The 18,757-nt window shown below is 40.9% G+C and overlaps 1 protein-coding gene across 6 annotated transcripts in view; it reads left to right on the top strand.

The window, feature by feature from the left end:
- Positions 1-18,757, top strand: part of RNF216 (ring finger protein 216) — a 133,061-nt gene that overhangs the window by 103,294 nt on the left and 11,010 nt on the right. For all 6 annotated transcript variants that reach the window (XM_081298702.1, XM_081298701.1, XM_081298700.1 and 3 more), the window contains 2 exons: positions 6,340-6,437; positions 12,203-12,425. In XM_081298702.1, coding sequence (XP_081154828.1) covers positions 6,340-6,437; positions 12,203-12,425 — 321 coding nt within the window. The remainder of the gene's footprint in view (positions 1-6,339; positions 6,438-12,202; positions 12,426-18,757) is intronic.

Raw genomic sequence — 18,757 nt, 5'->3', positions numbered from 1 at the left:
GATCATGTCCCAGGTCAGAAACCTGGAAATCCTTCTATCTCACCTTCATCTCTCTCAAAAGCACTCTCCACTTGCTTCATAATCATCTTTCTGCTTCTGGTCTCAGCCTCTTCAGTCCATCAGAGTATTCTGAAACTCAGTCCAACATTTTGCCCTGTCTGTATCCATTCCTCATTTTTTAAATAATGACCACAGCATCTGCACAACTGTTACCATGTCAGAAAAATTGTGTAGAACATAACATCCTCTGTTTTAAATAATTTTATTTAATGGTACAAAAATCGTTCCTGCTCTCTAATCTGTAGAATATGTTTCACAATTGAGATGCTAGATTTGAGAGTTTGTTGTGTTAGATGCTTGGCTGTAAAAGCTGTTAGAGCTGGAAAATATACCTCACAAAAAGATGTAGAGCAGGGAAAGAATGTCCCTGTGGCATGGCGTGTGATCATACTCACAACTCTTACTTAATTCCACCCTGTGAGGATGTCAACTCCTAAGATTACCATCATCTCCCTCCTTCCCTTAGGTGTTCATATGTGTGTGCATGCACTGTTTCACTTAACTCTGTTGTGCTTCACTTGATTTGCTCAACTATCCAGCCTCCACCTCCATAAATGTGCCCTTACTGAGGGCAGGGCTGGTGTGTGTACCCTTGGCCTGGGAGAAGGAGACTGCTTTGGATCCTTCAGTGAAGGAAGGAAAGCCTGCTGAACCCACCTGGGTTTGATTTTGCTGAGTTCTGGCATATGTTTGTGTATTAAGAGTTAGTGTCTTTCTGGACCTTCTGGCAGGTATCCATATGTCATTTGGGCCTAAAAAAGACAAGTACTTTTTGTTTTGTTGTTGTTGTTGTTGTTTTGGCAGTGTTGGGAATCGAACCCAGAGCCTCATGCATGCTAGGCAAGTGCTCTACCATTGAGTACATCCCCAGTCGTGGACAAGTGACTTTGACAGCCCAGAGGATAGATGGCCTGAAAACACATATCCCTGTGGCCCCCAAAGTGTACTGAGTATTTGTGTACAGTCTCTTTTACCTCAAGGCCTCTGGGGATTGGCAGTCTTACCAATCTCCTGAGTTGATAAAGCAGAAAGCTTTTAGATTTGGATCAACCACTGCACTGTGCCCTATAGCTAGGTCAGTGATTTCTCTACCCTGGTGTGGGGATGAAGGTTTCACTGGAGGTCAAGCAGGTGAAGTGCTGGGGAATAAGCAGAACACAGTGGGCTGGGAGGAGGCAAGCGCACCTGCAACTTCAGGTCCTCCTCTGCTTTGCCCATTAAACATTATTTAGGCACGAAAATGGATGGAGGGAGATTTCATTTTCTTTACGTTGCAAAGTGAAGACCTATTGAGCATGTAGTCAGTCATTTTGATGAATTTTGAGGACTAAAGAGCATCATAAACTGAACAAGCAGCCCTCCCAGGTGGCAAGAAGTACACAGATTGGTAGCTGCCCAGATTTTAACCAGTACGTGTGCTCCAACTTCAGTTTGAAGAGGGCATAGTTATATTCATGCTACGGAAGGATTTCTTCTGCCTAATTTTGTTGTTTAGGAAGAAAGCTTAGCAGCCTTTGAGGGGAGAGAATTACACTTTAGCAAAATGTACACTAAAAGAGGTATATTCTAAAGAAAATACACAGAGTACCAAGTGTTAACTTTGCCTAGCTTTCTATATTCCCCACCATATTTTAATTGTGGGTTTCTGTATCTAGCAACATAATATCTTTATTTTTAAATTTTTCTTACTTATACATGGACACAATATCTTTATTTTGTTTGTTTATTTTTATGTGGTACTGAGCCACAACCCCGACCCATATCTTTATTATTTTTTAGGTGTAGATGGACACAACACAATGCCTCTATTTTTATGTGGTGCTGAGAATCGCACCCGGGTCCTGCCCGTGCTAGGCGAGTGCTCTAGCTTCTGAGCCATAATCCCAGCCCCCCAGCCCATATCTTAAAAAGATGGTTCAGATCTTTTTTTTCTTTTCTTTTTTTTTTTTTCAGTTGTAGTTGGACACAATACCTTTATTTTATTTTTATGTAGTGATCAAACCCAGTGCCTCGCACATGCTAGGTGAGCGCTCTACCACTGAGCCACAACCCCAGCAAGATGGTTCAGATCTTTTTCTGTTATTAGAGTTTATCATTGTTTACTGTTACCCAGTTAATTTTGCATTCTTTATTTTTTTCAAAATCGTGCTACATTTTTTTTAATACAGTTCTGCTGAAATTATTTAAATATTAGTTCTGAGGGAAGTTGACTTTCAAGATTCAAGTGTAGAAAATCTTATTGGACTTTCAGCCTCATTTTTAATCAGTTGATATTAATGATAAGATTCTACTTGTATCTTGTTGCTGAAAATGTTTTTTGCATTTCAGCACATTGAGTTAAATGTTGTTACTACTTATTTGGGGGTGGGGAGGAATGATTGTTCACAGCTGGATGCAGTGATACATGCCTATAATCCCAGCTGTTTGGGAGGCTAAGGCAGGAGGATTTCAAGATCAAGACCAGCCTGGGCAACTTAGCAAGACCCTGTCTCAAAATTAAAATATATAGCTAGCTGGGCGTGGTGGTACACGCCTATAATCCCAGCAGCTTGGGAGGCTGAGACAGGAGATTCAGAGTTCAAAGCCAACCTCAGCAACAGCGAGGCACTAAGCAACTCAGTGAGACCCTGTCTCTAAATAAAATACAAAATAGGGCTGGGGATGTGGCTCAGTGGTTGAGTGCCCCTGAGTTCAATCCCTGGTGCCCCCCCCCAAAAAAAATTATATATATACATACATATGGGATTGGGGGCATAGCTCAGTGATAGAATGCCCTTGAGTTCAAACCCCAGTACCAGTAGGAAGAAAAAAAAATGATAGTTTGGGCTTTTTCTCTGGGATCTGCAGATCCTTCAGTAAGAAAAAAAGTACAGTAGCTGAAAATCAACACACTGAGCCACAGGAGAACCCCTGTGGTATTGAATGTGAGCCGAGAACTTCCCAGCAACCTCAGACCCTCACACCACAGTCTCCAGCATAGCCAGGTCATTTTGCCCTAGTGAACCTGTGCCTCACCTTGAAAATGGGGCTTCTTTTTTTAGGAGAATAACTGAATGACCAAGAATACTAAGCGGCACTACTTCAAAGCCGTGTATTGTTTTCAAGATGTTATTCCTATGGGTGGTTATTCCAGTATTGTTTGGAGAATTAGGATTCAAATACCAGCTCATCTATTCTCCAGCTGTTGTTTTTCAGCTAGTTTCCTGGAATAGTCAGGCATAAGTTCTTTTAAAAACAATTTTGTGCTGCTATACATTTTAGTAGGTAATAATTAAGCACACTGCTGATTTAGTATATTTACTGCACAGGATGCAAGTAATGGACCAAAGAATATCCATGTCCCTTGGAAGCAATGGCATTGAAGTACAGACTCCCATGAGCTCATCTCTAACGCCACTTCATCCCACCCCATTGATTGGAGATTTTTCAACATCCCACTAAAGAGTGTGAAGGTTCTCAACTTCCTGAGCCATCCATTTCATATTTCTCTCTTTAAATTTTATTTATTTTTTAGATAAGATAGATAGGTGGATTGATGGGTGGGTGGATGGATGGATAGATAAGACAGACAAACAGATAATAAAATTCAAGGAGTACAAAAGATCTACAGTAAAGTCTTGCCCCTGCCTTGTAGCCACTCAAGAGTTATCAGCATTGCCTGTTCCTTGGGTATCCTTGCAGATAGATTGCATCACAGATCTTCCCTGCAGCCACCACTACCACCTTTCTAATATGGAACCGGAATCATCTATTCCATATGTACTGTTATTTGCCTCGTTAGTCTCCTTAAACTCACTTTATGTAACAAGTGAAAGTTCACCCGTAGAATGTTTCTAGAATTGATGTGAAGCTCTAACCTTGTACACTTCTAGTGGCCTCTGGCATTTCTCTACTGCCTACTCCTAAATGGTAAATATTTACCCAGACCCCCTACCTCATATCCCCATGGTGTGTCCCAGTGGTCCCCGCTGTCATCACCATCCAGGTCAGACTTAGGATCTTCACACCTATATCTCTCCATCCAAAGCTCAGGGTTGCTGTTATCTTTGGTTGCATAAACTAGGAGCTAAGTCCTCATCCTTGGTACCCACACCCCATACGCAAGCCTGCCATCTTGCTTACTCAGTTTCTCCCAAGTAGATCCCCTTCTCTTCACTTCCTTACCCATTTCCCTGGTCTGGGCTTCCTTTGTCCCTTTCCTGGATGACCGTGCTAGCTCCCGTCTCCTGCATTGCCACTCTTTCCTCCTTACAATTTTTTTTTTCCATCCAGAATTATCTAACTCTGCTGGACACAGTGACACATGTCTAAAATTCCAGCAACTCCTGAGACTGAGTCAGGGAAAATCACAATTCCAAGTCCAGCCTGGGCAACTTAGCAAGACCCTATCTCAAAATAAAAATAAGAAGATCTGAAATGTAGCTTAATGGTAGAGTGCACAGCCTGCAGTTAGCTATAGGAACTCACTTGCCCCGCTTTGCCTGCTAACTAACATCTGTTGCTGCTGTCCTCTGCCTGGCAGGCTCTCCTATTCTCACCAGCCCATCTAGGTATCACTGACTCGTTTTTCAAATCTCAGACTTCACTTCTTAAATCCTTCCCTATCTCCCAGACTAGGTCAGGTCCCCAGACAAAGCCAATCACACTCTTTTCCTCCACTGTACTTATTAGGATTGGAATTTCCATTTATGTCCATGGTCTTTGGGGTTTTGCTATTGTTTTGAGTGGGGGGGGGGTGTTTTGCTTTTGTTTTATTTTTTTGTTTTGCAGTACAGGGAATCTAATCCAGAGCCTTTTGTATGTTAGGCAAGCACTTTACCACTGTGCTACATCTCCAGCCTACTTTGAGACAGGGTCTCTCTCAGTTGCCCAGGTTGGCCTTGAATTCACCATCCCTTCTGCCCCAGATTCCCAGGAGGCTGGGATGACAGGCATACACCTCCACACCAGCAAGTTCTTGTTATTGGTATGTGTTTTAGTCAGCTCTTTCATCATTGTGACCAGAAGACCTGGCAAGAATAATGTAGCGGAGAAAAAGGTTATTTGGGACTGAGAGTTTCAGAGCGCTCAATCCTTACATGCCTGACTCCGTAGCTTTGGGCCAGAAATGACACAGAAAATCATTGCAGAAGGTTGTGGCATAGGGAAACAGCTCAGGACTTGGCAACAAAGAAGCAGGGATAGCTCTCTGCTCACCAGGGACAAAATATAAACCCCAATGGCACACCCACAGTGACCCACCTCCTCTAGCTACTCCTTACCTGTCTACAGTTACAGTCCATTTAATCCATATTAGTGGATTAATGAACTGGTTAGGTCTAGGCTGTCATAACCCAATCATTTAACCTCTGAACTTCCTTGCCTTGTCTCATGCATGAGTTTTTGGGGGAACACCTCATATCTAAATCTTAACGTTCTACTCCATCCCCCAAAAGCCATCTGTAAACTGAAACCATGAGCCCCAAATAAACTTTCCCTCCTCTATATTGTTCTTGTTAGGTCTTTTGGTCATAGCTATGAAAAAACTAACTAAAATACTGTGGGTTTTATAAACTGTGAAGAATCCTATATTAAAGGATGATGATTGTTTTAAATTTTTATTTGTAAATGAAATTAAACTGTGCGGTATGACATCCATATTTATGAGTGATGCATGGTAGAGAGAATGTCTTCCTTAGGGAACTGATGATCCTAATCTAGACTTTTCCTCAGTCCCATGCCAGAGGACTGGACATAGGGATTGGGGAGATTAAGATCCAGACAGACCCCACCTTTAAGCAGCTCAGCAGCATTTTATTTTTAAAGACTCAAGAATCTGGGGCTGGGGTTGTGGTTCAGCTGTAGAACACTTGTTTAGAATGTATGAGGCCCTAGGTTCGATCTTCAGAACCACATAAAAATAAATAAATAAATAAAATAAAGGTATTGTGTCCAACTACAACTAAAAAATAAATATTTAACAACAACAACAAAAAGACCCAAGAATCTCTCTTATGGTATTTCCAGGTATCCTGCTGCATTTCAGAAAACTTACACAAACTAGGTGGTGGGAGCACACTTTCTTTAGATTAAGAAGGAACACTGTCCTCCTGCCTTCTTCTGATGCTGTTTAACTCTTTCCTCTGAGAGATGACTTTAGAAATAGCCCTGCTGACAGGGAGGGAGGGCCTCCAGGAGATTCCAAGCCCCATGAAGTATGTTTCACACCTTTTGTTGAATGGGAGTTTGTATGGCCTGCACTCACCAGAAGCTGCCTTTATCTCTGTCCTTTTTCCCCAGGAGACCTGTAGGAAGTGTCAGGGACTCTGGAAAGAACATAATGGCCTTACCTGTGAAGAGCTGGCTGAAAAGGATGACATCAAGTACCGAACATCTATGTGAGTAGGACTTGTCACTGACTCAGAGGACTTGTCACTGACTTGACTCCCCAGCTAACCTGCATTTGGTCAGGGGGGCAGAGTGTTCTGTCGGGGGAACAAGCCCAAGTCATTTTAGTCTAGGGTAACCTCAAGGAATATATCTACACTTAGCCTGTTTCCTTATCTCTGTAGACTCTTGGAGCAACTTCAGAAGTCATATAGCACATATGCATTCAAGAAATGTTTCCCCTCCCCTTATTGTCTAGATAAATGAGTGTAACACATTGTTTAGATTACACAATTGCTGCTTATGTCTTTGTTCTAAGATGCTGATGCTAAGACATTAAGTAGAATTGCCAACTGCTAGAATACAAAGTAATGTATTAGTAATAATAACCATTACTTGTGTGGTATTCCATATGTGACCGAGCACTTCACAAATACTGACTTACTAAAATATAGCACCTTAAGTTCTACAGGAGTCTGTTTCTCCTGTAACAGTCAAGTCCTGCCATGCCGATAGGGTTGTCCCATGAGGTCACTCAGAGACCCAGGTTCCTTTACATCACTGCCTCACCATTCCCTAAGCATGGTGTTCTTACCTGCGTAATTGTGCCAGGGTTGTGACCACATTTACTCTCCAGCATAGGAAAGGAGAAAAAAGGAGACAAGTTGTCAGGCTGTCAGCTTTTCTTTAAATCGTAAGTACTGCAGAAATTATGTCTATCACTTCTGCTCATACCCATCAGTCAAGGTTGATTCACGTGAGCACAACCAGGCTCTAAAAGAAGACAGTATTTGGAGTTTCTAGCTGGGAAACTTTTTATGTCCAGCTTTAAGAAAGTGGTGTACACAGAGGGGTTTGTTATTCAGAAACGAAGTGGGGAATGACATTTGGGGCAGAGTCTCTGAGTCTCCACCACAGGCATGTACTGTGGTCCTCATTTTATAAGTAGGCAGCTGAAGTGCAGAGATACCACAACTTTGGAGGGCAGAATAATGACCCCCACCCCCAGTGATGTTGTCCTATCATGACATATTTAAGGTATGGAGATTATTAGAATGCACCAAAGCTAATCATGACTCCTTAAAAGGAGAGAGGCTTTCCCAGCTGTGGTCAGTGAGCAAGAGATGCAGAGAGAACATTGAGTCAGAGAAACATGAAAAGGACTTGACTTCACATGTCAAAGGCTGGCTTTGAAGATGGAGGAAGGGAGCCATGAGGTAGCCTCTGTCAGTTGTGGTCCACTCAGCATCTGAGTCAGCCTAGGTACTTGGAGCAGCATATAGTCCTCTCAGCTTGGCATCCTTCTAGATCAACAGTTAGAGAATTCATACTAGAACATTTAGATGTGATGTGTGTCCATTCTAGGATCCAAAAGTCTCCATAGTAGAAGGGGATGCAAGACACAACACAGCTTAACTTAGGAAAGGATATCCTGATGCACACCCCTGATCTTTACACCACCAGAACTTCATAGATATTACATGCTTCATATATCCAAGGGGTTATCTCCATTTTATAGTATTCACATTATTAGTGCGTCCTCAAGTACCTGCTGCTTCCAGTTCATCAGGTTCTATGTAAGTGTCATTCAAGGAGTAGACCAGTATAGAGTCCTGGTGGAAGACAGATGAAAATATTCTTGTCAGCTGCTAATGTTCTCTGCCACTGGACAGAAAATATAAAGTGTTTTCCAGATCAGTACCTATGTACCAGTTACCAAGAGCTATGTTTATTTGCCAAGGGTAAGAAGTGGCATCTGCAGCAGCGGCTGAGATTAGTTAGCACGTGATGAGGCTTAACACTATTCTTTGTGTAGACCAAAAAGAGGTCTGGGGAGAATCAAAAACACAGCCTTTTTTTTTTTTTTTTTAAACTATGGATTCAACAACCCAGAGGCACTTTACTGAGCTCCATCAATCATTCTTTTTCTTTTTTGAAGTGGTCCCACTGAGTTGCCCAGGCTGGCTTAGAATTACATTCCTTCTGCTTCAGCCTCTTGAGTCACTGGGATTACAGGCTTGCACTGCACTTTAAAGTCTTTGATGGTGCCACCAATCTAAAAAAAAAATTTTTTTTTCTATGGAAATCTAGTATTTAGAGAAGGGGTGCTTTGGGATCTTCAGCTTGCCTTTCCTTACCATATAGCCCTTACCCCATTGATGAGAGAAGGTAGGTAGAGCTCTCATCTAGCATAGGCAAGGCACTGGGTTTAATCCTCAGCACCACATAAAAATATATAAATAAAATAAAGTTTGTGTCTGGCTACAACTTAAAAAACATAAATATATTTTTTAAAAAAAAGAAAGAAACTGCCATGGGGTGCTGGGGATGTAGTGATAGAGCATATGTCCAATACATGCAAAACACTGAATTCCATCCCTGGTACCCCAAAAATAAAAAAATAAACAAGTCTGGCTTCCTGTTTCACCATGTGCTCTCTTCTGCAAATGCTCCTGCCATTGTGATATCATCCACCACAAGGCCCTCACCATAGCTGAACAGATGCCACCATCAATGCTTTTGAATCTCTAGAACTGTGTGCTAAATAAACTTTTTTAAATTAAGCACCCAGCCTCAAGAATCAGACTAAGAACCTCAACCTGTCAATAATAAAAAAAACATGACAGGTCTGCATTCTGTCAGTGTTTGTTTTTGTTTGGGGGGGTTGTTGGTTGGTTGGTTTGTTTTTTCATATTACTTTTCTTAGGAAAATTGTTAAGAATTCATGATAGAAATAATAGTACAACAGTTATCATTATTTTGCCCCTTTTGCTTCATTTCCTTTTTTTTTTCTTCCTTATTTTTAAACTGCTATAGTATTTTCAAGCAAATCCAATTCCTTGGCAGTATGTCATTTTATCCCTACATGCTTACTTTTTTCCCCTTACATAGCAAATCACATTAATAATTTATTATAATCATTAACAAAATTGACAATAAGTCTTTGATAATATCTCATAACCAAGTTTACAGCTCTCCCAGTTGTCTCAGAATAGCTTTACCACATGTTCCACAATTGATTTAGTCACATCAGGATTCAAAACAAGGTCTGCTCATTGCATGGGTAATCATTTCTCTTGAATTTCTTTTATAATAAGGGTATAATCTCTCCTCAACACAATGTTTATCATGCCATTGACTTATGAAGAACAATGACCATTGACTTGTAAAATACCTTCTAATGTTGACTACTTTTTCAGGTGTCATTTAGCTTGTTCTTCTGTCCTCTGTATTTTCTGTAAATTAGAATTTAGATTAAAGACTTGATTAGGTTCATATTCAATATGTTTGGGTGAGAATATTTCATAAGAGGTACTGTGCTTCTCACGTTAATATTGTGAAACCCATAAAAATATTGTACACACAGCCAAAGCCACAAAGTGTCTGCTTGGTCCACTATTAAATGCTTTCAAGCAAGCAAACAACATGGCCAGAGTCATTGGTTTGATGGCTGTGTGGCAAATAGCTTTAAGGAAAATAAGACTAGGGTTAAGGAGAACATTTAGAAGCCACTGCAGTAGTTCCAACCCATTCCATTACATAGCCCCAGATTAGGATGGCAGTATTGTGTAAGAGAGGATGGGTTTAAGAAATTTAAGAAGTAAGTCGGTAAGACTTGGTAGCTGATAGATGTGGGAGGTAAGAGCAGAAGGAATCAAGATTCTCAAGCCAGATACAGTGACACATGCCTGTAATCCCAGTGACTTGGGAGGCTGAAGCAGGAGAAGTTCAAGGGCATCCTCAGCAATTTAGCAATACCCTGTCTCAAAATAAACAGAAGTGCTGGGGCTGTAGCTCAGTCACAAGAGCACCCCTTGGTTTAGCCCCAGTATGGCAAAAGTAGGAAAAGTTACTAAATCGCAAACCCTGCAGGAAGCAATGTGATTTCCAGAATTTCCACATTATAATATTCAAAATACCCAGTTTCAACAGTAATTTAACAGGCATACAAAGAAACAGGAAAGTTTCACCCATTCACAGGAAAGAGCACTGGACAGAAATCGCCCCTAAGGATACACAGACATTGGATTTATTAGACCAAAAAAAATTTTTTTTGAAGTTGTAGATGGACAACAGTACCTTTGTTTTATTTAGTTAGTTTTATGTGATGCTGAGGATTGAACCCAGTGCCTCACACATGCTAGGCAAGTGCTCTAGCTGCAAGCCCAGCCCTGACTAGACAAATATCTAAAATCTACTGTCTTAAACATGCTCAGAGGGCTGGAGTTGTAGGTCAGTGGTGGAACACTTGTCTAGCACATATTAGGCACTGGGTTCAATGCTCAGCACCATAAATAAATAAATAGATAGATAAATAGGCATGTGCTCAGAAAGCGAAAGGATACCACAAACAGAAAACTAAAAGAAGCTTAGCCCAGTAATACAGGTGTGCCCATAGTCCCACGCACTCGGGACGCTTAGGCAGAAGGATTACTTAAGCCCAAGAGTTTGTGGCCAGCGTGAACAACATAGCAAAAAAAAAAAAAAAAGGATGTTGGTAGCACAGTGTATGAACAGGTAGTGAACACATAGAGAATATTAGGATTAATAGTGAAACCCATAAAAATACTGTACCTAAGTTGTAATGGACACAGTACCTTTATTTTATTTATTTATTTTTGTGTGATGCTGAGGATCTTACCCAGCACCTCACACGTGGTAGGCAGCGCTATACCACTGAGCCATAACCCCAGCCTGGAACATATCGTTTTATAATTGGAAACAGTGCATTGTGGAAGCACCTAGCACAGCATGCAGCTCTTGACAAACAGCAATTTGTCATTTTGACTTGTCCACCCTCCACATCAGTCAGATGATTCTGGAGACAGCTAGCCTCCCTGGAAGCTCTCCGTCAGCCAGGATTGAGTCGTATGTATGTCGTGTCCTTGCTGCAAGGGAGTCTGGAAGTGTAGGACTGTGATGTGGGAGGATGACTCTGCCAGCTCAGAAGTTAGACTGGCAGACATTCCCTCTGCCACCGCTAAGACAAGTGTTCAGAATTTTAGGGTGTGCAACTATGTTTTGGTCTCGCTAACTCTTAATTGTCATGTAATTTAGGAAGACCTTGAGATTTTTGTCTCCATTTTAAGTCTTCGGGATTCTTGAAACCAACAGAAGTTATTTTTCTAAATTCTGTGTGTCAGGGGCTTTATATCTTACCTGTAATCCTCAAAACACCGTGAGAAAGTTGTGTTTTCCCAGTTCAAAAATGAGGAAACTGCTGGGTGTAGTGGCATGAACCTATCATCCCAGTAACTTGGAATACTGAGGCATGTGGATCACAAGTTCAAAGCCAGTCTCAGCAACTTAAGCAGGCCTTAAGCAACTGTCCTAAAATAAAAAGGACTTGGGGGCTGGGGTTGTGGCTCAGTGGTAGAGCACTTGCCTAGCATGTGTGAGGCGCCCTGGGTTCGATCATCAACACTACATAAAAAAAATAAAGGCATTGTGTCCATCTACAACTAAAGATATATATATATTTAAAAAAAAAAAAACTGGGGATGTGACTCGGTGGTTAAGTGCCCCTGGGTTCAATCCCCAGTACCAAACCAAGTCTCCAGACAGTTGGGAAATATACCTAATATACCCAAGGTTAGACAGTTGATTATCTTTGAACTCAGTTCTCAGACATCAGAATATTAGGCTCTTTTCACTCTTTGAATGTCACCATACGCCACAAGCAATCAGTACACATAGAAAGAGATAAATACTTAATGGCCATAATAATTTTCTTTTCATCTTCCTGGCTAGCTCCAATCATGTTTTCTTTTTTCAGTGAAGAAAAAATGACTGCCGCCCGCATTAGAAAATGCCACAAATGTGGAACTGGCCTCATCAAATCAGAAGGCTGCAACCGCATGTCTTGCCGCTGTGGTGCCCAAATGTGCTACCTCTGTCGAGTGTCTATCAATGGATATGACCATTTCTGCCAGCATCCTCGTTCGCCAGGAGCCCCTTGCCAAGAGTGTTCAAGATGTTCCCTCTGGACCGACCCCACTGTGAGTAGATGCACAACTGCCTATTTCCACATGGGGGGGAAGAGCCATACATTCCTGTAATGAAAACATGACAAATTCTTACTCATGAGAAGATACAGGAAATTACATGGAACAGTAACTACAGGGGGGAAAATGAGAAAGTAATCAAAAGCTGCTCATCAGAAAGTAAGCCAAGAGTGGTCACCCAGGCCTGTAGTCACAACTACTCAGGAGATGAGGCAGAAGGACCACTTGAACTCACAAGTTCAAGATCAACCTGGGCAACCCAGCAATACCCCATCTCAAAAAAAAAAAGAAAGAAAGAAAAAGAAAAGAGAATAAGCATTTTCATACAGTTTTGGTGGGCAAATTCTTTGGCTCCTTTAGGGAATAAGCTTTTTTCCTGTGCTATCTGAAGTATTCCAGAGCATGGAAAAAGGGAGCTTGGAACAGTGTTGCATACCTGTAATTCTAGTGACTTGGGAGGCAGAAAGATCAAAATTTTGAGACCAGCCCTAGCAACTTAATGAGATCCAGTTCCTAAAAATAAAAGGCTTTTAGTACCTTAATATTTTTCTCCTTCATAAGTCCAAAGTAGTAGGCCAGTTTGAAGGGTTTCTTTTGCTACCATTCATTCCAGTGACTTAAATGTTGATTTATTGTCTTGAAAATAAAGTATGTTGGAAAAGTTAAAAAATAAATAAATAAAAGGCTGGGGCGTGTAGCTCAGTGGTAAAGCACCCCTGGATTCAATCCCCTACACTGTAAAAAAAAAAAAAAAAGAGAGAGAGAATGATCCAAGTATAGTCCAGAAACACAGGATGGTTTAATATTAATAACCCTTAGATGGCAAAAAGATAATTTCAAAAATCATATCTATTTTGATTTAAGATTTTTAAAAAGGTATTATTGATATGATTCTTTAACCCCATATTTCAGAATAGTTGTAAGCACATATTTAGTGGTAAAATATATAGAAATATTCCTAATAAAGTCAAGTATAAGATTATCATTGATTTGTTCTACAACTGCTAATCAGAACACTTGACTAACAATAAAATAGATGGTATAGATGCTAGAAAAGGTCATGGCTAATCCTGATTAACACTCACTAGTGTGTCAGACGCTATTTTAATTACTCATATGTAAAGAAAGGCAAAGTCATCATTTTAAAATTGGAAAAGAGAAAATAATCAATTAGAAAGCAGTAGGAAGATGACTAAATATAAAATATACCCAATACCATTTTCAGTAGAATTACAAATCATAAAATATCCTAGAATTGAATGTGGATAAGCAGTATGAGGAAAACTATAAAACTATATTGAAGGACATGAAGAGACCTAAACATATGGAGAAATATGCTTTGTTCTTTTAATATTTACTTAATTAAACGATTGTTTTTAGAATCATATTAAACTAAAAACACGCACAATCAGGTAATGTGATAAGTGCAAAGACTTGTTCTACCAAAAGGTGATAACATATCAGGGGGGTCCCCACCAACATGGGGAACATATCAGCAAGTGCATTAAGGCCCATAGAAAACAGGCCTGGTGACAGATGGATCCTCTCAGCTTTCCCTGGGGAAAGCAAAGGTGGCCTGGGTGTCATAGTCCTCAGAGCAGGCATGTGTTTTTTTTTTGTTTTTTTTTAAAGAGAGAGTGAGAGAGGAGAGAGAGAGAGAATTTTTAATATTTATTTTCTAGTTCTCGGCGGACACAACATCTTTGTTGGTATGTGGTGCTGAGGATCGAACCCGGGCCGCACGCATGCCAGGCGAGTGCGCTACCGCTTGAGCCACATCCCCAGCCCAGGCATGTGGTATTAAAGAGAGATAATTTCTCTCCAGAGTCACTTAAAAATCTTATGGAAATCATATCTCAAGTAGGATTTTTTTTTCCCCCAAAAAAAAAATGATTGGTGGGCTGGGGTTGTAGCTCAGTGGTTGAGCACTTGTCTAGCACTTATGAGGTGCTGAGGATCAAACCCGGGCCGCACGCATGCCAGGCGAGCGTGCTAGCGCTTGAGCCACATCCCCAGCCCCATTTGTTCATTCTTAACTGGGAGTTGTTCCAGAACTGGTCTGAACAGAAAGCCCCCATCCTCATGCAGTTTATATTCAAATACATTATAAAACTGGACTATTCCATGAAGTTAGTACTAAACTGAATTTAGTACTATTCATTCAGAAGAATCAGAATGAGCTAGTGAGGAATGACAGGAGCTAGAGTAAGCAGCCATTTCAAATGGAAGAATGCAGGCAGTTATTTCTGAGGTCAGCATTTGCAGTAAAACCTGTTAAGAAGAGCAAGGCCACTGGGGAAATCAAACAAATTGAGTGTGTTTGGGGAACAGTAAGAAGGCAGATATGGCTTACCGGTGCTGAGCTGTGGGAAGTAGAAAGGACCATCCCAAAGCCCTGTTGAGGGTCTGAATGCAGTGATGGTAACTGCAGGGCATTACAGGGTGTTATGTTTTCAAGATCACACTGGATACTGTTATATAGAGAGGGCATATTTGAGAGTTTTTGTGGGGCACTTGGCTAATCACTGGGAAAATACCCCAAGGAAACAAAGGAGATGACTTTTGTAATCTTGGAGCAGGGAAGATCCTTCTTAGCATTATATCAGGGCCACTAAGAAAATGTAAATTCTCTTTGGTAAGACACAGTAAACAATGATAAAGATAAATGGGGGCTGGGGCGATGGCTCAGCAATAGAGCACTCGCCTAGCATATGTGAGGCCCTGGGTTCAATCCTCAGCACCACATAGAAACAAATAAGTAAAATAAAGGTATTGTGTCCACCTACAACTAAATATATATATATTTAAAAATATATATAAATGGAAAACTAGGGGAAATACTGGTTACACTTATATTGATACAGATAAATATTCTTGATCTATAGAGAATAAAATGATTCAATAAGAAGTCATTGAAGGGGCTGGGGTTGTGGCTTAGCAGTAGAGCGCTCACCTAGCACATGCAAGGCCCTGGGTTCGATCCTCAGCACCACATATAAATAAATAAATAAATGGCATTGTGTCCAACTACACCTAAAAAATAAAATTTTTTAAATAAAAGAAGTTAATGAATATCTCTATATTAATAAGGATTAATTTAACTGGAAAGAACATGAAACCTAAAAATAGACATGGGGAGATGGTACCTCAGACACTGTGGTTAGGAGTATAACTGGCATATGGGGCAGAAGAGTATATAGATCAGAAGGGGTTTTTGTTGTTGTTTTTGTTGTCATTTGAGTCTCCCTATGTTGCCCAGGCTGGCCTAGAATTACAATCCTGTGTCAGCCTCCAAAGTAACTGGACTACAGGCATGTGCCACTGCATCTAACCAGATCAGAAATGTTAACGTCAGCTGGATGTGGTGGCACATGTCCATAATGTCATTGCCTTGGGAGCCTAAAGCAGGAAGATCACAAGTTCAAAACCAGCCTCAGCAACTTAGCAAGATCCTGTCTCAAAATAAAATATAAAATGGGCTGGGGATGTGGCTCAGTGGTTGAGAGCCCCTGGGTTCAATTCCTGGTACCCAAAAAAAAGGTAAGAAAGAAAGGTTAATGTCTATTCCTTGACCTAGCAAAGTGGTGTAAATTTAAAAACACATTTAAACATACCAAAAAATAGGTGATATGTTTTATTTTATATGTTTATATTAGAATAATACAAAAAATAATGTTTCATGTATATTTTAAAACACGGGGGAGAAAAACATAGGAAGATTGACACATTGAAAATGAATAGCATGCACAGACCAAGCTGCCATGGGGCAGGTATAACAAGAACTGAGGGCTGTGGAACCCCTCATGGTATGAGCAGGACAGTGGGCCCATACACTTGTACCAGGTGAGACTACTCAGTTCTCGTATGTTTTAAGGTGAAATCCCCTGGTTTTTAAAATTGACCACTTATCCAACTATCTTGAAAATACTATTCAGGCCACCACTTTCTAAGCCAAAGAAAAGATCTGTATCTCTAGTGTGTACCTCTCTAGCATTCCTACAAGAGAAGATGCCAGGGTCAGAGGCTGGCCGCAGAGTGATGGTCATAGCAGACCTCTCTGGTCTACCCCAAGGGCAGGGCAGCCTAGAGGCTGATCTCTGCCCATGTTCAACAAATACATCATTCTCAGAGCCACTACAGTGAGTCCTCCTAGAAACCATATGGGGAATGTCCTATTTTAGGAATCATTGATCTTGTAGCTCATGAACCAGTGATACCCTCCATGAGCCTGCCTTTCTGTCATCAAGGAAGTACATGGAAGAAAGAGAGGCCTCTGCACAGGAAGAACAGTCTTCCGTTGGCTGATTTGGAGGGGGGAGGCATGGCCCATAGTGGGAAGTGCTCATCAGATAATGCACAGGGCCCTTTGTGGCAGGTTCCTGGAGCCTAGCCATTCTACCAACTCCCTTCACCATCTCTCCAGAACTTCATGAAGAAATAGGGTCCTTTTTCTTCAGCTGAAGCTCCCAGACCCTAACCTTAATTTTATTTTCAGAAGTAAAAAGCAGAGTGCATGTTGCCACATGAGGGCAGGTGTTTAGCATCGTGGCCTGTTTCTCTCTGCACCGATTCCTCTTGTCCTGGTTCTTCATCTGCACCCCTCTCTCCCCATACCCAGGCATGGACTTGATTGTAAATTCGTCTTTCAGCTGCATTCTGTGGCTGCTGCAGCATGCAACTACTCTCTGTTTTCTTGTCAAATAGTCATTTGCCTGAAGAAAGTTCTGTAGATGTTCAAATGAAGTTTGAGAGGAAGGTCAAGTAAATACAAATTCCTCCAATTTCCTCTGCTCACCATAGCCAGGGATTTTGTTCCATTTGTCCTGTTCCCATCAAAACAGAGATCAGCCTGGTTTCCTTAATTCTCACCAGGAGACCAATTAAATTCCACCCCAGCATCTGCTGGGGCTTCTGAGAACACAAAGCCATTCAGAAGAGCAGTAAAACAAAGCTTTCCCTGTCCTGTGTGCCTGTTCTCTGGCCTCATTAGTCAATGGGGCCAGAAAGGATCTCTCGTCATCAGCAAGGGAGTTGTCCCTTCATGATTTGGAGAAAAGTGAAATTCTCATCCTAAATGATCAGACATTTCTTGAGCCTGGCTAACATCACACTAATGGCTCATATGATAAACAATAGCTTTATATGTTTGTTATCAAACATGAGCCAAAAACATGAGTCTTATAAAAACAGGCTGTTTTCTTTAGGAATGGGGAAAACCAGAAGCAAATACAGCCACAGCTTTCTGGATCAGGGATAGAATGCAACACCAAGCCTCAGCACATAGAGGAACAAATGGGAGCGTTATCCTGGACATTACCGTTACTCTACCCCAATACCTTGACTCTTCTTGGCCATATCCGTGGCAACTAAAGGAACTGTATCCCTGTGTCATGTTAGGAGCCATGTTCAGAAGAACATTATTCTGAAGTATAGCAGAATTCATGATAGCATATTCTCTAAATAAAAAACAAAGTCCGTGTTTGTCTTGAGTTTGGGGTACAACAAACCACAAAGAATTGTTTTCAACAACTTTTTTGTTTTTTAACATGAAAGTTTGAAGTCTGTTGTAATAAAACTCTGAGGCTTTTATAGCCAGCTCACAAGTTCGTGGCATTACCTCCAAGCCTAAGAGGTAGACTCATTTTCCCCAGACTAGCAGTAGATTGACCCTGTTACTCATGTGTCATATGTTGCTCTAAGGCAGATGGGTCCTCTCAGTCTCACAAATGAGGAAACCTGCTAGAGATTGAAGCCAGTAACCAATAGCTCAGCATCTGTCCCCAGGCCTGCCTTCTTTTTTTTTTTTTTATAATGTTTATTTTTTAGGTGTAGATGGACACAACACAGTACCTTTATTTTTATGTGGTGCTGAGGATCAAACCTGGGCCCCACCCATGCTAAGCAAGGGATATAATGCCACAGGATCAATGGAGGAAGAGGCATAGTTAAGAGCATTGATTTAAAAAAAAAAAAAAGGTAGAAATCCAACAAGGAAAAGTATTCTAAACTCTAGGTTGGAAACTAATTTTTGATTTCAACATTTTTTCTTAACATTTTTAGTTTATTTCCTTCCTTCTTTCCTTTCTCTTTTTTTCTTTTTCTTTAAGTTTATTTTTTCCAAAAGAAAAATGGGTAAATGAGCCCACATGTTACCTATCACCCTTGACTTTTTATTTCTAGTCACTGTTCTAAATAGCATTGTTTCCATTTAAAAAAAAATAGAAGGAGCGAGTATCATCTCTGAATTGGCGTGGGGTCCAGGAGCACCAGTTTCCCATTTTGCAGTTGGGGAAAATGATGTTCAGGTCATGAACCCAAGGAGCTCC

This window comes from Spermophilus citellus, assembly GCF_964194105.1.
Source record: "Spermophilus citellus genome assembly, chromosome: 6".
Lineage (NCBI taxonomy): Eukaryota > Metazoa > Chordata > Mammalia > Rodentia > Sciuridae > Spermophilus > Spermophilus citellus.
The sequence above is the reverse complement of the archived record's forward strand: the minus strand, read 5'-3'. Positions and strand labels throughout refer to the sequence as shown.